General features: G+C 38.7%; 1 protein-coding gene across 13 annotated transcripts in view; it reads right to left on the bottom strand.

The window, feature by feature from the left end:
- The window catches only part of Slc4a10 (solute carrier family 4 member 10), a 316,713-nt gene that overhangs the window by 120,556 nt on the left and 171,422 nt on the right, over positions 1 to 24,735 (bottom strand). For all 13 annotated transcript variants that reach the window (XM_063283270.1, XM_006234283.5, XM_006234277.5 and 10 more), the window contains exon 4: positions 12,277 to 12,415. Coding sequence is in view for 12 of the 13 variants with exons in the window: in XM_006234283.5 (XP_006234345.1) it covers positions 12,277 to 12,415 (139 nt within the window). In the remaining variant the exon portion in view is untranslated. The remainder of the gene's footprint in view (positions 1 to 12,276; positions 12,416 to 24,735) is intronic.

The raw sequence follows: 24,735 nt of genomic DNA, 5'->3' as shown, positions 1-24,735 counted from the left end.
TTTGCAGTTTTATGAGATCCCATTTGTCAATTCTTGATCTTAGAGCATAACCCATTGCTCTTTTGTTCAGGAAAGTTTCTCCAGTGCCCATTTGTTCGAGATGCTCCCCACTTTTTCTTCTATTAGTTTGAGTGTATCTGGTTTGATGTGGAGGTCCTTGATCCACTTGGACTTAAGCTTTGTACAGGGTGATAAGCATGGATCGATCTGCATTCTTCTACATGTTGACTTCCAGTTGAACCAGCACCATTTGCTGAAAATGCTATCTTTTTTCCATTGGATGGTTTTGGCTCCTTTGTCAAAAATCAGGTGCCCATCGGTGTGTGGGTTCATTTCTGGGTCTTCGATTCTGTTCCACTGGTCTATCTGTCTGCCTCTGTACCAATACCATGCAATTTTTATCACTATTGCTCTGTAATACTGCTTGAGTTTAGGGATAGTGAATCCCCCTGAAGTCCTTTTATGGTTGAGGATAGTTTTAGCTATCCTGGGTGTTTTGTTATTCCAGATGAATTTGTAAATTGTCCTGTCTAACTCTCTGAAGAATTGGATTGGTATTTTGATGGGGAATTGCATTGAATCTGTAGATCACTTTTGGTAAAATGGCCATTTTTACTATATTAATCCTGCCAATCCATGAGCATGGGAGATCTTTCCATCTTCTGAGGTCTTCTTCAGTTTCTTTCTTCGGAGGCTTGAAGTTCTTATCATACAGATTTTTATTTGCTTGGCTAAAGTCACACTGAGGTATTTTATATTATTTGGGACTATTATGAATGGTGTCGTTTCCCTAATTTCTTTCTCAGCGTGTTTCTCTTTTGTGTAGAGGAAGGCTACTGATTTATTTGAGTTAATTTTATACCCAGCCACTTTGCTGAAGGTGTTTATCAGCTTTAGTAGTTCTCTGGTGGAACTTTTGGGATCACTTAAATATACTATCATATCATCTACAAATAGTGATATTTTGACTTCTTTCCCAATCTGTATCCCCTTGTCCTCCCTTTGTTGTCTGATTGCTCTGGCTAGAACTTCAAGAACTATATTGAATAAGTAGGGAGAGAGTGGTCAGCCTTGTCTAGTCCCTGATTTTAGTGGGATTGCTTCAAGTTTCTCTCCATTTAGTTTAATGTTAGCTACTGGTTTGCTGCATATGGCTTTTACTATGTTTAGGTATGGGCCTTGAATTCCTATTCTTTCCAGGACTTTAATCATGAAGGGGTGTTGAATTTTGTCAAAAGCTATGTCAGCATCTAATGAAATGATCATGTATTTTGTTCTTTCAGTTTGTTTATATAATGGATTACATTGATGGTGTTCTGTATATTATACCATCCTTGCATGCTGTGGATAAAGGCTACTTGATCATGGTGGATGATTGTTTTGATGTGCTCTTGGATTCGGTTTGCCAGAATTTTATTGAGTGTTTTTCCGTCGATATTCAAAGCGAAATTGGTCTGAGGTTCTCTTTCTTTGTTGGGTGTTTGTGTGGTTTAGGTATAAGAGTAATTGTGGCTTCATAGGAGGTATTCAGTATCGCTCCATCTGTTTCAATTTTGTGGAATAGTTTGGATAGTATTGGTATGAGGTCTTCTATGAAGGTCTGATAGAATTTTGCACTGAACCTGTCTGGACGTGGGCTCTTTTTGGTTGGGAGAGCTTTAATGACTGCTTCTATTTCGTTAGGAGTTATGGGGTTGTTTAAATGGTTTATCTGTTCCTGACTTAACTTCAGTACCTGGTATCTGTCTAGGAAAATGTCCATTTCCTGCAGATTTTCAAGTTTTGTTGAATATAGGCTTTTGTAGTAGGATCTGATGATTTTTCAAACTTCCTCTGGTTCTGTAGTTATGTCTCCCTTTTCATTTCTGATTTTGTTAATTTGGACACACTCTCTGTGTCCTCTCGTTAGTTGGGCTAAGGGTTTATCTATCTTGTTGACTTTCTCAAAGAACCAACTTTTGGTTCTGTTGATTCTTTCTATGGTCCTTTTTGTTTCTACTTGGTTGATTTCAGCTCTGAGTTTGATTATTTCCTGCCTTCTACTCCTCCTGAGTGTATTTGCTTCTTTTTGTTCTAGAGCTTTTAGGTGTGCTGTCAAGCTGCTGATATATGCTCTCTCCTGTTTCTTTCTGCAGGCACTCAGAGCTATCATTTTTCCTCTTAGCATAGCTTTCACTGTGTCCCATAAGTTTGAGTATGTTGTGCCTTCATTTTCATTAAATTCAAAGAAGTCTTTAATTTCTTTCTTTATTTCTTCCTTGACCAGGTAATCATTGAGTAGAGCATTGTTCAACTTCCATATATATTTGGGTGTTCTTCCCTTATTGTTATTGAAGCCAGCTTTAGCCCGTGGTGGTCTGATAGGACGCATGGGATTATTTCTATCTTTCTGTATCTGTTGAGGCCTGTTTTATGACCTATTATATGGTCAATATTGGAGAAAATACCATGAAGTGGTAAGAAGAAGGTATATCCTTTTGTTTTAGGATAGAATGTTCTATAAATATCTGTTAAGTCCATTTGGTTCATGACTTCTCTTAGTCTGTCTACGTCTCTGTTTCATTTTTGTTTTCATGATCTGTCCAATGACATTTCCTACTATTATTGTGTGAGGTACAATGTGTGCTTTGAGTTTTAGTAAGGTTTCTTTTATGTATGTAGGTGCCGTTGTATTTGGAGCATAGATATTTATGACTGAGAGTTCATCTTGGTTGATTTTTTCTTTGATGAATATAAAGTGTCCTTCCTTATCTTTTTGATGACTTTTACCTGAAAATTGATTTTATTCAATATTAGAATGGCTACTCCAGCTTGCTTCTTCAGACCATTTGCTTGGAAAGTTGTTTTCTAGCCTTTCACTCTGAGGTAGTGTCTGTCTTTGTCTCTGAGGTGTGTTTCCTGTAGGCAGCAGAATGCAGGGTCCTCATTGCGTATCCAGTTTGTTAATCTATGTCTTTTTATTGGGGAGTTGAGATCATTGATATTGAGAGATATTAAGGAATAGTGATTATTGCTTCCTGTTATATTCATATTTGGATGTGAGATTATGTTTGTGTGCTCTTCTTCTCTTTGTTTTGTTGCCAAAATGATTAGTTTTTTTGCTTTTTCTAGGGTGTAGCTTGCCTCCCTATGTTGGGCTTTACCATTTATTATCCTTTGTATGGCTGGATTTGTAGAAAGATATTGTGTAAATTTGGTTTTGTCATGGAATATCTTGGTTTCTCCATCTATGTTAATTGAGAGTTTTACAGGATACAGTAACCTGGGCTGGCATTTGTGTTCTCTTAGGGTCTGTATGACATCTGTCCAGGATCTTCTGGCCTTCATAGTTTCTGGAGAAAAGTCTGGTGTGATTCTGATAGGTCTGCCTTTTTATGTTTCTTGACATTTTTCCCTTACTGCTTTTAATATTCTTTCTTTATTTTGTGTATTTGGTGTTTTGACTATTATGTGATGGGAGGATTTTCTTTTCTGGTCCAATCTATTTGGAGTTCTGTAGGCTTCTTGTGTTTTCATGGGCATCTCTTTCTTTAGGTTAGGGAAGTTTTCTTCTATGATTTTGTTGAAGATATTTACTGGTCCTGTGAGCTGGGAATCTTCACTCTCTTCTATACCTATTATCCTTAGGTTTGATCTTCTCATTGAGTCCTGGATTTCCTGTATGTGTTGGACAATTAGCTTTTTCCATTTCACATTATCTTTGACCATTGTGTCGATGATTTCTATGGAATCTTCTGCTCCTGAGATTCTCTCTTCTATCTCTTTCATTCTGTTGGTGATGCTTGTATCTGTGGCTCCTTGTCACTTCCTTTGGTTTTCTATATCCAGGGTTGTTTCCCTTTGTGCTTTCTTTATTGCTTCTATTTCCATTTTTAATTCCTTCACCTGTTTCATTCTGTTTTCCTTGAATCCTTTCAGGGATTTTTGTGATTCCTTTCTATAGGCTTCTACTTATTTATTTATGTTTTCCTGCGTTTCTCTAAGGGAGTTCTTCATGTCTTTCTTGAAGTCCTCCAGCATCATGATCAAATGTGATTTTAAATCTAGATCTTGCTTTTCTGGTGTGTTTGGATATTCTGTGTTTGCTTTGGTGGGAGAATTGGGCTCTGATGATGCCATGTAGTCTTGGTTTCTGTTGCTTGGGTTCCTGCGCTTGCCTCTGGCCATCAGGTTGTGTCTGGTATTACTTTGTTCTGCTATTTCTGACAGTGGCTAGACCTTCCTATAGGCCCATGTGAGGAGTGCTGTAGACCTGTTTTCCTGTTTTCTTTCAGCCAGTTGTGGGAACAGAGTGTTCTGCTTTTGGGCGTGTAGTCTTTCTTGCCTCCTAGTCTTCAGCTGTTCCTGTGGGGCTGTGTCCTGAGTCCACCAGGAAGGTCACTTGGAACAGAAAAGTTGGTGTTACCTGTGGTCCTGTGGCTCATGTTGCTCATGGGGGGGCTCCTTTTGAGCTCTCCATGAGGGTGGCAACCAGGACAACCTGCAGTGCCTTTTCCGGGAGGCCCCGTGCACCATGGTCCCAGATTGCATCAGGTGTTTTCCTCTGGAGTCAGAAATGTGGGCAGAGTGTAGTCTCTTCTGGCTTCCCTGGCATGTCTGCCCCTCTGAAGGTTTAGCTCTCCCTTCCACGGGATTTGGGTGCAGAGAACTGTTGATTGGTCCCTTCAGGTCCAGGCCATGTCAACAAAATGATAATTTCTGTATCGTGTACTTCAGCGCATCCCCTCCCTTTGTTGAGCAAACTAAGCTCCCTACTTTTATGCTTGACTAACTCAAAACTAAATTATCACAAGTCAGCTCAGAAGCATACATCTCAGCTTTATGGAAATCTATTTTTAGCGTTTTTAAAATAATGACTTTTTGAGGTAAAATTTTTATATATAATCATATCATTTCCTCATTCCATTTTGTCTTAGGTATTATTCTATTGTCTGAATATAAGCCATGGCCAGGACCACTCTTACAAAAGAAAGCATGGAAGCTGAACAACACTCTACTCAATGATAACTTGATCAAGGAAGAAATAAAGAATGAAATTTAAGACACTTTAGAATTTAATGAAGATGAAGGCACGGTATACACAAACTTGTGTGATACAATAAATGCAGTGCTAAGAGGATAACTCATAGCTCTGAGTACCTCTGAAAAGGAATTGGAGAGAGCACACATTAACAACTTGACAGCATATCTGAAAGTTCTAGGACAAAAAGAAGCAAATACACCCAAGAGGAGGAGATGACAGGAAATAATAAAACTGAAGGCAGAAATCAACCAAGTAGAAACAAAAAGAACTATACAAAGAATCAACAAAACCAGGAGCTGGTTCTTTGAGAAAATCAACAAGATGCAGGAATGGTTCAATATATGGAAATTCATCAAGGTAATCAACTATATAAAAAGTCTCAAAAAAAAAAAAACCCAAAAAACACTTGATCATCTCAATAGACACTGAGAAAGCATTTAACAGAAGACAACTCCCTTTCATGTTAAAAGCTGGTTCTTTGAGAAAATCAACAAGATAGATAAACCTTTGCCATATTAACCAGAGGACACAGAGAGCAAAACCAAATTAATAAAATCATAAAGGAGGGGGAAGACATAACAACAGAAACTGGGGAAATTTTAAAAAATCATCAGATCTTACTACAAAAGCCTATTCTCAACAAAACTGGAAATCTAGATGAAATGAACAATTTTCTAGGCAGATATCAAGTACCAAAGTTAGATGAGGATCAGAAAAGCCATCTAAACAGTCCCATAACTCCTAAAGAAATAGAAGCATCCATTAAAAGTCTCCAAACCGATTGCAGACTGGTATAACCATTCTGGAAATCAGTCTGGAGGTTCCTCAGAAAATTGGACATTGAACTACCTGAGGACCCAGCTATACCTCTCTTGGGCATATACCCAAAAGATGCCCCAACATATAACAAAGACACATGCTCCACTATGTTCATAGTAGCCTTATTTACAATAGCCAGAAGCTGGAAAGAACCCAGATGCCCTTCAACAGAGGAATGGATACAGAAAATGTGGTACATCTACACAATGGAATATTACTCAGCTATCAAAAACAATGACTTTATGAAATTCATAGGCAAATGGATGGAACTGGAAAATATCATCCTGAGTGAGGTAACCCAATCACAGAAAAACACACATGGTATGCATTCATTGATAAGTGGCTATTAGTCCAAATGTTTGAATTGCCCTAGATGCACAGAACACATGAAACTCAAGACAGATGATCAAAATGCGAATGCTTCACTCCTTCTTTAAAAGGGGAACAAGAATACTCTTGGCAGGGAATAGGGAGGCAAAGATTAAAACAGAGACAGAAGGAACACCCATTCAGAGCCTGCCCCACATGTGGCCCATACATATACAGCCACCCAATTAGACAAGATGGATGAAGCAAAGAAGTGCAGACCAACAGGAGCTGGATGTAGATCGCTCCTGAGAGACACAGCCAGAATACAGCAAATACAGAGGCGAATGCCAGCAGCAAACCACTGAACTGAGAATATGACCCCCGTTGAAGGAATCAGAGAAAGAACTGGAAGAGCTTGAAGGGGCTCGAGACCCCATATGTACAACAATGCCAAGCAACCAGAGCTTCCAGGGACTAAGCTACTACCCAAAGATTATATATGGACTGACCCTGGGCTCCAACCTCATAGGTAGCAATGAATAGCCTAGTAAGAGCACCAGTGGAAGGGGAAGCCCTTGGTCCTGCTAAGACTGAACTCCCAGTGAAGGTGATTGTTGGGGGAGGGCAGTAATGGGGGGAGGATGGGGAAGGGAACACCCATATAGAAGGGGATGGGGAGGGGTTAGGGGGATGTTGGCAAGGAAACTGGGAAACGGAATAACAATCGAAATGTAAATAAGAAATACTCAAGTATTATTAAAAATTATTTTAAAAAAAGTCTCCCAACCAAAACAACCCCAAATCCAGATGGGTTTAGTGTGGAAATCTATCAAACCTTCATAGAAGACCTGATACCAATACTCTTCAAACTATTCTACAAAATAGAAACAAACGAACACTACAAATTTGTTCTTTGAAGCCACAATTACACTTATACCTAAACCACACAATGACCTTAAAAAGAAAGGCAGACCAATTTGCCTCATGAATATTGTTGCAAAAATATTCAATAAAATTCTCTCAAACTGAATCTAAGAACACATCAAAATGATCATTCATCATAGTCAAGTAGACTTCATTCCAGGAATACAGGGATGGTACAATATACAAATACCCACCAATATAGTCCATTATTTAAAAAACTTAGAGAAGAAAAAAGCACATGATTATCTCATTAGATGCTGAGAAAGCATTTGACAAAATTCAACATCCTTCATGGTAAAAGTCTTGGAAAGATCAGGAATTCAAAGTCCATACCTAAACGTAGTAAAAGCAATATACAGCAAACCAGTAGCCAACATCAAACTAAAGGGTGAGAAACTTGAAACAATCCTACTAAAATCAGGGACTAGAGAAGGCTGCCCATTATCTCCCTACTTATTCAAGGTAGTACATAATGTCCCAGGCAGAGAAATTAGACAAAAATCAAAGGGATACAAATTGAAAAAGAATAAGTCTAAATATCAGTATTTGAAGATGATATGATAGTATACTTAATTGACCCCAAAAATCTCCAACAGAGAACTCCTAAACCTGATAACTTGAGCAAAGTGGCTGGGTATAAAATTAACTCAAACAAGTCAGTAGCCTTCCTCTACTCAAAGGATAAACAGGCTGAGAAAGAAATTAGGGAAATGACACCTTTCACATAGTCCTAAATAATATAAAATACCTTGGTGTGATTCTAACCAAGCAAGTGAAAGATCTGTGTGACAAGAACTTCAAGTGTCTGAAGAAAGAAACCTCCCATGCTCATGGATTGGCAGGATTAATATAGTAAAAATGGCCATTTTTCCAAAAGCAATCTATAGATTCAATGCAATTCCCATCAAAATTCCAACTCATTTCTTCATAGAGTTAGAAGGAGAAATTTCCATATTCATTTGGAATAACAAAAAACCAGGATAGCAAAAACTATATTCAACAACAAAAGAACTTCTGGGGGAATCACCATCCCTCACCTCAAGCTGTATTACAGAGCAAGAGTGATAAAAACTTTATGGTACTGGTACAGAGATAGGCAAGTCGATGAGTAAAATAGAATTGAAGATCCAGAAATGAACCCACACACCTATGATCACTTGATCTTTGACAAAGGAGACAAAACCATCTAATGGAAAAAAGATAGCCTTTTGAACAAATGTTGCTGGTTCAACTGAAGGTCAGAATGTAGAAGAATGCAGATCGATCCATTCTTATCTCCCTGTACTAAGTCCAAGTGGATCAAGGACTTCCACATCAAACCAGATACACTTAATCTAATAGAAGAAAATGTGGGGAAGAGTCTCGATCACATGGGCACTGGGGAAATTTCCCTGAACAAAACACCAATGGCTTATACCCTAAAATCAAGAATTGACAAATGGGACCTTATAAAACTTCAAAGCTTCTGTAAGGCAAAGGACACTGTCATTAGCAAAAATGGCAACCAACAGATTGGGAAAAGATCTTTACCAATCCTACATCTGATAGAGCGCTAATATCTGAAATATACAAAGTACTCCAGAAGTTAGACTTCTGAGAGCCCTATTAAAAATGAGGTACTGAGCTAAAGAAAAAAATCTCAGCTGAGGAATTCTGAATGGCTGAGAAGCACCAAAAGAAATGCTTAACATCCTTAGTTATCAGGGAAATGCAAATCACTCTGAAATTCAACCTCACACCAGTCAGAATGGCTAAGATAAAAAAAATTAACAGATGGTGGCGAGGATGTAGAGAAAGAGGACCACTCCTCCATTTTTGGTGGGATTGCAAGCTGGTACAATCTCTCTAGAAAACAGTCTGGTGGTTCCTCAGAAAATTGGACATTGCACTACCTGAGGACCCAGTATAACACTCTTTGGCATATACCCAAAAGAGGCTCCAATATATAACAAGGACACATGCTTCACTATGTTCATAGCAGTCTTAGTTATAATAGCCAGAAGCTGGAAAGAACCCACATATCCTTCAACAGAGGAATTGTTATAAATTTATAAGAAATGCTGTCTTTTACCTCCACTAGGTCCGGCACCACAGTTCTCCCAAGATATCTGATAGATCTTTATCTCAGTCAGCAAAACATCTCACCCACTCTGCTCCATACTGTTACACACTGCTGAAGGCGTCTCTCTGAGCCTGGCAGCAATCTCTCTACCCATCCTGTTCCCAAGACCATACCAGAAATAAACATCTTAATTGCATGGCGGCTTAGTGTCCCAGCTGCCACATACTCTCTTAGACTTAAATCGCCACAAAAAGAACACACAACACAATAACCTCTGATACAATTGATAAGTTATAATTTCCCACCTAAACATACAAAGCCCTGTACACATCCATCCTTTAAGAATATTCATAACAACCTGTAAATACACAGAGTGGAATCTTGACATCAGCCTCTATGTTCTCTCCACAGCTTCCTCTCCAGTCTCCTGTTCCATTCTCCTCCTCTTCCCTCAAACTTTTCTCCCACCCATCCTTACTTCTTGTCCAATGACAGGTATCATTCTATCTTGTACCTGCCTTCACCTGTGTAATGACATTATCCCACAAGGAATGGATACAGAAATGTGGTACATTTACAAAATGGAGTACTACTCAGCTATTAAAAACAATGACTACATGAAATTCTTAGGCAAATGGATAGAACTAGAAAACATTATCCTGAGTGAGGTTACTCATTCAGAAAACAACAACAACAACAATAACATCAACATCAACAACAAAACCCTACAATGGATGCACTCACTGGTAAGTGGATATTAACCCAAAAGCTCAGAATACCCAAGATATAATTCACAGATCATATGAAACTCAAAAAGAAGAAGACCAAAATGTGGATGCTTCTGTCCTTCTTAGAAAGGGGAACAAAATACTCATTGGAAGAAATACAGGGACAAAGAGTGGAGCAGAGACTGAAGGAAAGGCCATCCAGAAACTGCCCCACCTGGGATCCATCCCATATGCAGCCACCAAACCCATTCACTATTGCTGGTACCAAGGAGTGCTTGCTGACAGGAGCCTGGTATGGGTGTCTCCTGAGAGGCTCTGCCAGAACCCTACTGATACAAATGAGGATGCTTGTTGATTACCCCCAGACTGAGCATGGGGTCCCCAACAGAGGAGTTAGAGAAAGGACTGAAGTAGCTGAAGGGGTTTGCAACCCCATAGGAAGAACAACAATATCAACCAACCAGCTCCCCCATAGCTCCCAAGGACTAAACAACCCTTGCATGGAGGGACCCATGGCTCCAGCAGCATATGTAGCAGAGGATGGCCTTGTCCAGCACCAGTAGGACAAGAAGTCCTTCTTCCTGTGAAGGCTCATTTCCACACTTTAGGGGAATGCCAGAGTGTTGAGTTGGGAGTGGGTGGGTCAGAGTAGGAGCATCTTTATAGAAGCGGAAGGGGGTCATGGGAGAGGGGAAAAAGGGGATAACATTTGAAATGTAAATACATAAAATATCTAATAATAACTGAAAGCATTTAATTATGGGCTTGTTTAGAGTTTTAGATTCTTACTCCATGATCATCACGGAGGAAAGCAGACAGCATGCCACTAGCATGTAGCTGAGAGCATTATGAAATTCTTTTGAAAGCTCAAAGCCCTCCCACAGTGACACACCTTCTCCAACAAAGCCACACCTCCTAACCCTTTCACACAATTCATCCACTGGGAAACTAACATACATAAGTCTATTGGGGAATGATTCTTATTCTAAATACACTTTTCCTCCCTCCAGAGCATCTGAAATGCCCTTCTTTGTTCTCTGTCAAATTTGTAGCCTCTTCTTTAATATTATTTTTATATTCATTATGAGAAACATTATATAGACTGATCAGCTTGTACTTATGTATATAAGAGTATAATGCAGTATATAGAGTGGTATGATTCTGACAAGAGAAGACACGGGAGAAGTTGGAAAGGAAAGAGGGGTGAAAATGATAAAAATACAAGGTCCACGAATGAAAATCTCAAAACATATTAAATTAAAAGTAAAAAAAAATAAGATTCAGATCAGAAATCACTCCAATGTAGTTATTCTGACCTATTCTCCGCTACCCTTGTCGAAAATGTTCTTCCTATTGAAAATGTGACTCTCAAATAAAAAGTGTTTGATGTACCATCAAATGGAAGCTTGCTTTAAAAAAATGATCATTATAGCAATTTTATTGGAAAAAAACTAAATTTTTATCACTATTGGCTAAATAAAGTTCAATTACATAGCAATTAGGTAATTTAAATTATTGCATACATTTATTTGTTGATACCAAAATGCAGAACTTAAGACTGTATGTCTAACATATATAAAATCTACATTTTTATGTAGACCTCAGGTGAGTCATATTCATATAGATACCTGAATCTCTTTAGAGCAAGGACAACCCTAGGTCTTTGTACTTACTACACATATCTTAGTCACAGTATGCATTATACAACATTTACAACTCTGTGGTCTTGTCTAGACTGTAGGATTATTGAACACAAGATCTAATGCTATTAGACTATAGCATTATATATATAAATGACTATTAATAAATAAATGTATAAAATGAATAAATGTCAGTAAGTTAGTGAAAGGTAAAAATATAATTCATTGACTTTTATAGTAATTCATAATTATATGGCACACCTAAAATATTAATTATGAAAAAATATTTTAAAATAAATTTCTAAAAATATCCAACTTAATGAATTTTTATGCTTGAAAACAACATAAAATATTTTTATTCCTTACCAAACACTACATTAAATTGAGAACTACAACGAAATTCTCTTTTTTTCCCATAAAAGCCCACAGTGAAATTACCACATGATAACACCAATTTGGGTATAAGTCAGCAGCTGAAAAGATAGAAACAAATTGCTTTTGATTTCCATTGCTTTGTTGCTGGCACACACATCATGTTACTGTTTATCTTTAAGGCTGCAGCTGTAGCTGGCTCTGCATCACTGTTTAATTACTGCCTTCAGATTTCATTCTGACCCCTATACCATTATAGGATCTGCCCAGGCCAGATGAGCAAATTCAGAAAGCTGTGAAAATCCTAGATGTTTGCAGAGTCGTTGCACTGGGTCGCTGTTCTTCTAGTGACCTAGATAAAATAAAAATATTCTTTCACCCTTCAACCCTAATCTTTACCTGGCTGTTTCTCGCCACTCGGCATCTTCCCCTTCACGCCAGCAAATTTCATCCAGTTCTGTGAAAAGGTCATGAGGAATGTGCTCCTCATCATCGTCCTCAGTTCCAAGAATAAACTGCACCCTCTGTGATGGGGTATCTATAAAGAATCATAGAGAAGGACACCTATTTACCATAACTACAAGCTTTAAATGCCCCAGCCAAAACCTTTGGCACAATGTCAATTTCATACTCCTTGTATTCCTCACCTGAGCATTCAACCGATCTTAACATAATACTGTCTAATATAATTTTGAACCACAAATATATTAATATATGCATAGAAAGCCTTTGTAGGAAGAAAAATTGTCTATATAACAGATGACATGATTTATCTACAAAGAAAATATCCCAGAATACCTAAAAAGAAAGAAAATAACTGGAGACATATATAGCAAGGTTATAGGGTGTAAGTTTATACTCAGATCATTGTTATACACTGCAGCATATAATTTCACAATAAAAAACCACAATGGCTTCAATATGCTGACTATTTAGGCATAAATTTATGGAAACAGATGGAGAACATATATTCTGTAGACTATAAAATCTCACAAAATGAATGATAAAACTAAATATGTGTTAAAGCTCCATGTCCAACGCCTTGGAATCCATGGTGAAAACAAGAAGGTAAGGAGGAAGAGAGTGAGGCAGAATTGATAGACCTGCTTGTAGAAGAGTCTTAATGTGGGATTAATGGATACATGAAAGTACAGTAAACAGGAAATAGCCAATATGTGAACTGCTTGAATTAAAAAAAGAAAAGACCATAAAGAAGGAGTGAAGGAGCAATCAGCACAGCTCATGAAACTGAAGTCAACGGGATTGGTGCAGGAGAAGCAAAGAGGTTTAGTGAACCAACTAACTAGCCATTCCCCCTAGAAACAAAGGTTGCATTACTGCAAAGTGAGGGGCAGCATTATTTGATACACTGGCTCATGCAAGCCATTATGGATCTCCTGAAATCTCCATGAAGAACAGCCACCCTATAATAAGAGACAAACATTACTAAAGAGGCTAGGTACTGGGAGACAGTGCTGCTGCCCAGTTCAAAAGGAAAGGCAAGTATTACTGAAAAAAATATGTCTGACTGAGGCAATGTTTGATGACATGTTCAAGAGCAGACAGGCATTACTGAGAAAACTAGGTATGCCAAGGCTGTGTTTGAATCAATAGGCCATACAAGGCTAGGCTCACAGGAGAGTTAAGAAAAAGGTTGATCCATCAGAGACACAGGAACTAGTATGGAACTTAAATGCTTTTGATGAGCCCTGTGGAGGAACACAATCTCTATGCAGTGAAAGAGACTTTGGCAGAACACCACAAGACTGCCACAGAAGTTGGATTCGTAAAGTACTAAAGCAAATACCTGATACTAACAAAAGAGCAGACAAAGGGGACTATCAGCCTACTAGGAAGAAAATATGACAAGATCTGGGATCAGTAGGAGTTTTCAGGAAGAAAATTAACAAGAGAGCCTAATCATTCCATGGGTGAGTTTTTGGAAGGCTTTAAACTATGATCAAAGAGTTGGTAGGAGAAAAGATTAAGAGGTGAAGAGCTATCCCCTAGCATATGTAGTGTGAACTGTACTGAGGTGAAATGTTTTGTTCAGCCTACAACCTGTCAGAATCCAGGTGCAGCTGATGGGAAAACAAACGACACAGTGCTGATCCAGAGCCTACCATAGCTAAGATCCGAGCAGTAGCCATGGTGGGCTAAAGTTAGCCCTTGGATCAAAGACAAGTGGAGAAGTAAAGCCAGTCCTCCCAAGACTTCATAGGGTAATGCTCAGGGACCACCTCAGGAGGACCACCCCAGAAGGAAACTGTGTGCTCATGGGAATGTACATACATACCTGCCATATTGTTCTTTTGTTTAACTATGTAACTATATAGGAGTTTCCAAGCATTCCTGAACTGTCACTGTATTACTTGTAATGGATGGAAGTGGCATTCAGGACTCTTGCCCACTCTTGGTAAAGAGCTGTCATTCTATAATGTAAACACTACAGGTCTTACATGTTTGCAAAAGCATCAGGAAGAAAAGTAAAGACTACAGTGAAAGAATTAGGACAAAGGCATCTTGCATGATTAAAAAGAGCATAAAAAGTTATTGGATGGAAACCCTATGTCTTGCTCTGATTCTAGAACAATGAGGAGGGCTAGAAACATTGGTAGCATTTAACTACTGAATGTCTATTACAATGGCTGTGTAGTGATCTAAATGAGAAATGTCTCCCACAGGCTCATATATGTGAAAACTCGGTCCTTAGTTGAAGGCACTGTTTGGATAGGTTATGAACCTTTGGGAGGCGGAGCCTTAATGGAAGAAGCACGTCACTGTGGGTGGGTTTTTACACTTTATAGCCTCACCCACTTCCAGATTGCACTCTGGCTTTATTTGCCTTTGAGGATGTGAATGTTCAGCATCCTGCTCGGACTGTCGGCTACCATCTCACTCAGACCGTTATGAACTCACCCTGAACCTTTAAGTCAAGGTACAAGCTACTCTCGCAAGTCAGTTTTGGCTATGGTGCTTTAACACAGCAAAAAATTAACCAGTGCAGGGCGATAATTCAAAAATTGAAGAATGGAGACAGAAGACATCCCAACATTGGGAGGATGAAGAGAGAAAAGGAACAAATTTGGGAGCCGAACGGGAATTTTTTAATTAGATGTACAATAGATAGTAGAATTGATGTTAAACAAATACATAATGAGCATCTTTCTCTTTATAAATACCATTCTATAGAATAAATTAGAGAAATATAAGAGAAAACTTTCTGCCCTCTTGCAGTTTCCATCCAGTAGGAAGAATAGTATAGTGGAATAAGGCAGAAGAGAATTTAAAAACAAGTAAGAAGTCAGGAATGCAGATGGTTGAATGGCCAGTCGTTAGGGAAACAGCATACATAGCTCCTTATTATAAGATGAGAATCCAAAGGAATAAATATAATAATAACTAATCGAATAACCTCTGTCCACTTGTAATTTAACTAAATTTTCAAAAAATAACTAACTATAAAAATCAATTTAGGTAATAAATCCATTTGAATCATAACTAGAAATTTTATTAGCAAACTTATAACTGGATTATTATTTGTGTTCTTCGTGCTTCCTTATTATTCATATGCTATTTAGACAGGTTCTTACAAACATTGTCAAAAACACACTGATAAACACATTTCTCATCTCAGCATAGCAAGTAACAGTAGAGGTGAATTGGGGATTTTCCATTTTAATGTGTGATTTTATTGCCAAGGAGTATACACTTCTACTGACTATGCTAGTTACTGACTAAAGGGAGAGATCCATAGTTTATTTACCATGATGTGTCTTGGTATTACAGAAATTTTCATCTTCTTTACACTTGTTATGCATAAGAGTTGTCAGTATTCAGATAACCCATCTTTTGATATAATGAAATAATAAAAAGTTTAATAATTATCCTTCAAATTCATGTCTTCAGGTTTCTTCAAAGTTAACAATATTTTTATTTTGGTTGAGTTTTAACATTTTCTCATATTATTTGAGTGTAACACAACTAAACGAAAATGAATACGGCTATGAATATTAATTCCTAATTATGGGAAATATGGTGATACAATGATTTTCAACTAAACCACTGAGAACTGACAGATGTTTCTCACCAAAGAAGTTGTAAGAGAATATGAAAGATTCTCAAACAGTGTCTCTGAAAATTTAGTTAAAAGCTCCCCACGTGGCCCATACATATACAGCCACCCAATTAGACAAGATGGATGAAGCAAAGAAGTGCAGGCTGACAGGTACCGGATATAGATCTCTCCTGAGAGACACAGCCAGAATACAGCAAATACAGAGGCGAATGCCAGCAGCAAACCACTGAACTGAGAACAGGACCCCCGTTGAAGGAATCAGAGAAAGAACTGGAAGAGCTTGAAGGGGCTCGAGACCCCATATGTACAACAATGCCAAGCAACCAGAGCTTCCAGGGACTAAGCCACTACCTAAAGACTATACATGGACTGACCCTGGACTCTGACCTCATAGGTAGCAATGAATATCCTAGTAAGAGCACCAGTGGAAGGGGAAGCCCTGGGTCCTGCTAAGACTGAACCTCCAGTGAACGTGATTGTTGGGGGGTGGGCGGTAATGGAGGGAAGATGGGGAGGGGAACACCCATATAGAAGCGGAGGGGAGGGGCTAGGGGGATGTTGACACGGAAACCGGGAAAGGGAATAACAATCGAATTGTAATTAAGAAATACTCGAGTTAATAAAGAAAAAAAAGCTTCCCACATTTACCCTCATACACACTGAGACAGGAGTGACAACAGATAGGCAGTACACATGCGTTCTAGCATATTTCTCCAAATAGATCTGTGATATGAGTCTCAAACCCCTTATCCCTAGACAAAGAGGAAGAGGAGGGGTGTCTGCCTCTTCCTAGAGTCAACTGAATGAAGCTCCAATAGTACCAGGGGACCTGGAATTCTCCAAAAAGCCTAGATTAAGACTTCTGCCTAAAGATAAAATAATATCTACCTAGCTGACAATGGCTGAGACTCCTGCTTTGAACAACTGAATTCCCAGAGAACCATCAGGGCAGTGAACATGTATAGGTGTTTCGGAGATAGGCCAAACAAGACAGAGGTAGGAAGTATTGACAGAAGGCCTTGAAGTGTGGATTTGGCTTAGATCTCATATAAAAGGCTGATGAAAACCAATGGGGAAAGCACTGAGAGAAAATCTACTCCTAAAACTTAATGATTACAGGATAAAGAGGAATGCATGATAAAGTAGTTAGAATTCTTGTTGGAGGCCATGGAAAGGACGGGTAAACAGCTTAGAATTCCTGGAGGGCAGCCCAGTATTTAACACATCCACAAAGGGTGTGCCTTAGAGAGGCAGAGCCCCAAGGACTATGTCCTGAGGACTTCAGGCTGCGATGGAGTTTCACTAGGCTTGTTTCCCTTGTGGTCATCATATCCCTCATAATCTATGAGTTGAATGAAAACTCTAAGGGGTTCCAGCCCCTCACTGGGCAGTGTCATTGGCACTCAGAATGAGAGTGATTGATTCTTTTCCAAGTATAGCTGCTGGAGCAGATTAATGATTCAACCATTAACTTTAGAATGAATTGGGAGGTGTACATTGTTAGTAAAATTAAGTTATGATGTTTTGGTTAGTGGCTTTGATATAGAACTTCTTGGGGGACAATTTAAAATTCAGAAAGGTGGGTGCTGGATAGGTGGCTCAGTGCTGAAGAGCACTACTGCTGTTCCAGAGGACTAGGTTTCCAATACAAGTACCCCATGGCAGCTCACAACTGTCTGTAACTCCAAGATCCGACACTCACATAGACATACATGCAGCTATAACCGCCAATGCACATAAAATAGGGTAAATAAATTTTAAAATGAGAAGCTTCTTTCTTCTCTAAGTATACATTGATGCTCCTAAATATTATATCTAAGTAAAATCAAAAACATGAAAATGATCTGCAAAGTTGAAATAGAGTAAATTGACTTGAAAAATATATGTTTATTTCTTTAAAAGCCAATTACACATATTTTTAAAAATAGAGCCCTATGGCCACTTCAAATTGTTTGTCAATATGCTCATCTCCCTGCACAGATATTCATCATATCTACACTGTAAAATTTTATACAGTCAATTTAAACAAGAAATTCCAAATATTTTTGTAACTACGAACCAATTGTCTACTAAGACTTAGGATAGCAGTTCAACGGCGATCAGCAACATTACTAATATTTAGTTAAGATTTACTCAGTACTAGACAGTATGTTAATTAATCATCATGACTCCATTGGGAACAGACTTGTTTGTATATATATATATATATATATATATATATATATATATATATATATATATATCCACTATTGTTATTATCAGTGTGACTAAAAATGAGAAAACTGGTACTGCTGCAGTTTGCTAAGAAACTCATGCAGCCAGCAGTGGGACTAAAAATTACATTCTCATAAGCTCGACCTGAAAGAAATTAAATTTCTTTCTTGGTGTTCCCTAATCTATCCAAGCTCATTTGTCAGGGAAGTTTTAGGACTCAGTAGGTCTCCGGGAAGAACTTCAAACTGGGAGTGTTTTGAGACTATGGAATGTCAAAGAGGAGTGAAGTAACTTAGAGTCACAGGGTACAGTTTCCCTGGGCATGCTCCTGTGACAATATTAAAGGTGACACATGTGATGAGGTCCCCTGTCAGGGGACAGAGGTGATTTTTTAGGATGTAATTTTTGTAATTTATATGGTTATGTTTTAATGTATTTACAAAAGCTTTGTGAATATGCGTCTACTACCTGCAAAGAATATTTACTTTAGAACTAAATGAAAGAGTGTGTGTGTGTCTCTGTGTGTGTGTGTCTGTCTCTGTGTGTGTGTCTCTGTGTGTGTGTGAGTGTGTGTGTGTGTCTCTGTGTGTGTGTGTGTGTGTGTGTGTCCTCTAGGATGATTATCTTATTTACATATTGTGCCCTCTAAAGGTCTGATATTTCTACCTTAAGTTATATATCAAATAAAACTAGAAGAGCATATTATTTAATAAAATTCAATCCTTAATTTCAAAAAAAATAAAAAAAATTCAGAAAGGCACACTCTTCATAGTTGAGAGAAGGATTTTTGAAGTCAGGGAACAAGAACAATGGCAGCCCAACAGTACTAGCTGATGTGCCTTTCTTGCTAAAGTTGGGTTGGGGATTAATTTCTTGTGTTCATTTTTGCTCTTGTCTTCCTGATATAATTTAACGAAAAATTAATGAATAGGTGTGCACCTGAGGATTTAAAGTAGAAATGAGTGATTTTTAGATAAAATTTTTGATTTGTGATACTTTTAAGATTTTCTTTATAAGATTAACTTTTAAGATAAATAACACAATTGATCCTTTCTTTATAACTACAAATTTTGAAGCCTGCCAGTGAGAGACCTGGCTGAGAAAAATACATTGCTTGTTTATACTTCGTTAGTCTATAACAAGTTATTTAAACATAAGTTTATGTGGATCCTTGGGAATAATTTGCATTTGCTTTTTCACCTATAATATATAAAATGTTTAAGCATGTAAAGGAATTGGGGAAAATGCTGTTTTTCACTTTAATTATTGTAATTATCCACTTAAAAACAGAATGTAATTGCACAATTTTTATACTGCTCAAGAGGTTTTGCTGGGGAACATAAGTTATGAGAGAGAAAAAATAAATGTTTTGGAACCTTGCTTCATCCACCAAGTGTGTGTTTGTGTGCATGTGTGTGTGCGTGCGTGCGTGCATGCATCTGTGTGTGTATGTGTGTGTGTGTGTGTGTGTGTGTGTGTGTGTGTGTGTGTGTAACCCCCTTTTCGCTGGCCTGAGAGAATTAAGTTTTGCTCCCACATAGTAAAGTCTGCTGAGTGATTAGCTGCCAATAGCATACACACTGCTCAGTAAATGACCTGTCGAAGCCGTCCTTTGGTAAATTCTGGTGAAAGATTCTCTAGGAAATAATGCACAAACTCAGTTTGTTTTCTTTTACCTAAACTAGAAAATGTGGCATCACTTTGTAACAATTCAGCTCCTGCTTCTTCATTCCCATGGACTAGACTCATTTCCTACCCTACAAAACTACAGGAATCAAACACTGATTGGAAGATGATAGGGAAATTTAAGTAAGCAAAGGTTGTTCAAGGTAGGGAAATTATAAAGTACCCTCTCTTTCTTCAATTTCAATAGCTCTGTCCTACAAAAGGTCTAGCAGTAGAAAGGAAAACAACTTCACAGTCAACCCAAGTTCACACTATACTTCCTGATTCTGTTACATGAGACTAGATTTTCTGATTCCTGCTTTAGTCTTCCAAGCATTGGAAATATAGATGTTACCATTACATTTGGCTCAGAATTCTCTTGAATAAATGAAAAATTAGCTTTGAAAATCTTTTATATTTCATTGAATATAGTAGTTGCTCATACTAATTCTATAAAGTGAAGAGAGACAAAACTAATTTCTTGTGTCATAAATTTTAATTAATGGTACAAAAGAATATTGCTTTTTTATTTTATTTTATATATTTATTAACTTGAGTATTTCTTATTTACATTTTGATTGTTATTCCCCTTCGCAGTTTCCAGGCCAACATCCCCCTAATCCCTCCCCCTCCACTTCTATAAGGGTGTTCCCCTCTCCATCCTCCCCCCATTACCACCCTCCCTCCAACAATCATCTTCACTGGGGATTTAGTCTTGGCAGGACCAATGGCTTCCCCTTCCACTGGTGCTCTTACTAGGATATTCATTGCTACCTATGAGGTCAGAGTCCAGGGTCAGTCCATGTATAGTCTTTGGGTAGTGGCTTAGTCCCTGGAAGCTCTGGTTGTTTGGCATTGTTGTTCATATGGTGTCTCAAGCCCCTTCAAGCTCTTCCAGTCCTTTCTCTGATTCCTTCAACAGGGGTCCCATTCTCAGTTCAGTGGTTTGCTGCTGGCATTCACCTCTGTATTTGCTGTATTCTGGCTGTGTCTCTCAGGAGAGATCTACATCCAGTTCCTCGGCCTGCACTTCTTTACTTTATCCATCTTATCTAGTTTGGTGGCTGTATATGTATGGGCCACATGTGGGGCAGGCTCTGAATGGGTGTTGCTTCTGTCTCTGTTTTAAACTTTGCCTCCCTATTCCCTGCCAAGGGTATTCTTGTTCCCCTTTTAAAGAAGGAGTGAAGCATTCACATTTTGATCATCCTTCTTGAGTTTCATGTGTTCTGTGCATCTAGGGCAATTCAAGCAGTTGGGCTAATAGCCACGTATCAATGAGTGCATACCATGTTTGTTTTTCTGTGATTGGGTTACCTCACTCAGGATGATATTTTCCAGTTCCATCCATTTGCTTATGAATTTCATAAAGTTATTGTTTTCGATAGCTGAGCAACATTCCATTGTGTAGATGTACCACATTTTCTGTATCCATTCCTCTGTTGAAGGGCATCTGGGTTCTTTCCAGCTTCTGGCTATTATAAATAAGGCTGCTATGAACATAGTGGAGCATGTGTCTTTGTTATATGTTGGGACATCTTTTGGGTATATGCCCAAGAGAGGTATAGCTGGGTCCTCAGGTCCAATATTCTGAGGAACCTCCAGACTGATTTCCAGAATGGTTGTACCAGTCTGCAACCTCCACATCAAACCAGAGACACTCAAACTAATAGAAGAAAAAGTGGGGAAGCATCTCAAACACATGGGCACTGGAGAAAATTTCCTGAACACCAATGGCTTATGGCTTATGCTCTAAGATCAAGAATTGGCAAATGGGATCTCATAAAACTGCAAAGCGTCTGTAAGGCAAAGGACACTGTTGTTAGGACAAAACGGCAACCAACAGATTTGGAAAAGATCTTTACCAATCCTACAACTGATAGAGGGCTTATATCCAAAATATACAAAGAACTCAAGAAGTTAGATCGCAGGGAAACAAATAACCCTACAAAGAAAGAGAACTTCAGACCAATTTCCCTTATGAATATCGACGCAAAAATACTCAATAAAATTCTGGCAAACCGAATTCAAGAGCACATCAAAACAATCATCCACCATGATCAAGTAGGCTTCATCCCAGGCATGCAGGGATGGTTTAATATACGGAAAACCATCAATGTGATCCATTATATAAACAAACTGAAAGAACAGAACCACATGATCATTTCATTAGATGCTGAGAAAGCATTTGACAAAATTCAACACCCCTTTATGATAAAAGTCCTGGAAAGAATAGGAATTCAAGGCCCATACCTAAACATAGTAAAAGCCATATATAGCAAACCAGTTGCTAACATTAAACTAAATGGAGAGAAACTTGAAGCAATCCCACTAAAATCAGGGACTAGACAAGGCTGCCCACTCTCTCCCTACTTATTCAATATAGTTCTTGAAGTTCTAGCCAGAGCAATCAGACAACAAAAGGAGATCAAAGGGATACAGATCGGAAAAGAAGAGGTCAAAATATCACTATTTACAGATGACATGATAGTATATTTAAGTGATCCCAAAAGTTCCACCAGAGAACTACTAAAGCTGATAAACAACTTCAGCAAAGTGGCTGGGTATAAAATTAACTCAAATAAATCAGTTGCCTTCCTCTATACAAAAGAGAAACAAGCCGAGAAAGAAATTAGGGAAACGACACCCTTCATAATAGACCCAAATAATATAAAGTACCTCGGTGTGACTTTAACCAAGCAAGTAAAAGATCTGTACAATAAGAACTTCAAGACACTGAGGAAAGAAATTGAAGAAGACCTCAGAAGATGGAAAGATCTCCCATGCTCATGGATTGGCAGGATTAATATAGTAAAAATGGCCATTTTACCAAAAGCAATCTACAGATTCAATGCAATCCCCATCAAAATACCAATCCAATTCTTCAAAAAGTTAGACAGAACAATTTGCAAATTCATCTGGAATAACAAAAAACCCAGGATAGCTAAAGCTATCCTCAACAATAAAAGGACTTCAGGGGGAATCACTATCCCTGAACTCAAGCAGTATTACAGAGCAATAGTGATAAAAACTGCATGGTATTGGTACAGAGACAGACAGATAGACCAATGGAATAGAATTGAAGACCCAGAAATGAACCCACACACCTATGGTCACTTGATTTTTGACAAAGGAGCCAAAACCATCCAATGGAAAAAAGATAGCATTTTCAGCAAATGGTGCTGGTTCAACTGGAGGGCAACATGTAGAAGAATGCAGATCGATCCATGCTTATCACCCTGTACAAAGCTTAAGTCCAAGTGGATCAAGGACCTCCACATCAAACCAGACACACTCAAACTAATAGAAGAAAAACTAGGGAAACATCTGGAACACATGGGCACTGGAAAAAATTTCCTGAACAAAACACCAATGGCTTATGCTCTAAGATCAAGAATCGACAAATGGGATCTCATAAAACTGCAAAGCTTCTGTAAGGCAAAGGACACAGCGGTTAGGACAAAACGGCAACCAACAGATTGGGAAAAGATCTTTACCAATCCTACAACAGATAGAGGCCTTATATCCAAAATATACAAAGAACTCAAGAAGTTAGACTGCAGGGAAACAAATAACCCTATTAAAAAATGGGGTTCAGAGCTAAACAAAGAATTCACAGCTGAGGAATGCCGAATGGCTGAGAAACACCTAAAGAAATGTTCAACATCTTTAGTCATAAGGGAAATGCAAATCAAAACAACCCTGAGATTTCACCTCACACCAGTGCGATTGGCTAAGATCAAAAACTCAGGTGACAGCAGATGCTGGCAAGGATGTGGAGAAAGAGGAACACTCCTCCATTGTTGGTGGGATTGCAGACTGGTAAAACCATTCTCGAAATCAGTCTGGAGGTTCCTCAGAAAATTGGACATTGAACTGCCTGAGGATCCAGCTATACCTCTCTTGGGCATATACCCAAAAGATGCCTCAACATATAAAAGAGACACGTGCTCCACTATGTTCATCGCAGCCTTATTTATAATAGCCAGAAAATGGAAAGAACCCAGATGCCCTTCAACAGAGGAATGGATACAGAAAATGTGGTACATCTACACAATGGAATATTACTCAGCTATCAAAAACAACGAGTTTATGAAATTCGTAGGCAAATGGTTGGAACTGGAAAATATCATCCTGAGTGAGCTAACCCAATCACAGAAAGACATACATGGTATGCACTCATTGATAAGTGGCTATTAACCCAAATGCTTGAATTACCCTAGATCCCTAGAACAAAGAAACTCAAGACGGATGATCAAAATGTGAATGCTTCACTCCTTCTTTAAATGAGGAAAAAGAATACCCTTGGCAGGGAAGGGAGAGGCAAAGATTAAAACAGAGACTTAAGGAACACCCATTCAGAGCCTGCCCCACATGTGGCCCATACATATACAGCCACCCAATTAGACAAGATGGATGAAGTAAAGAAGTGCAGACCGACAGGAGCCGGATGTAGATCTCTCCTGAGAGACACAGCCAGAATACAGCAAATACAGAGGCGAATGCCAGCAGCAAACCACTGAACTGAGAATAGGTCCCCTATTGAAGGAATCAGAGAAAGAACTGGAAGAGCTTGAAGGGGCTCGAGACCCCAAAAGTACAACAATGCCAAGCAACCAGAGCTTCCAGGGACTAAGCCACTACCTAAAGACTATACATGGACTGACCCTGGACTCTGACCCCATAGGTAGCAATGAATATCCTAGTAAGAGCACCAGTGGAAGGGGAAGCCCTGGGTCCTGCTAAGACTGAACCCCCAGTGAACTAGTCTATGGGGGGAGGGCGGCAATGGGGGGAGGGTTGGGAGGGGAACACTCATAAGGAAGGGGAGGGGGGAGGGGGATGTTTGCCCGGAAACCGGGAAAGGGAATAACACTCGAAATGTATATAAGAAATACTCA

This window comes from Rattus norvegicus, chromosome 3, assembly GCF_036323735.1.
Source record: "Rattus norvegicus strain BN/NHsdMcwi chromosome 3, GRCr8, whole genome shotgun sequence".
In the NCBI taxonomy this organism is placed as follows: domain Eukaryota; kingdom Metazoa; phylum Chordata; class Mammalia; order Rodentia; family Muridae; genus Rattus; species Rattus norvegicus.
Note: the sequence above shows the minus strand (reverse complement) of the source record. Positions and strands in the feature narration are given on the sequence as shown.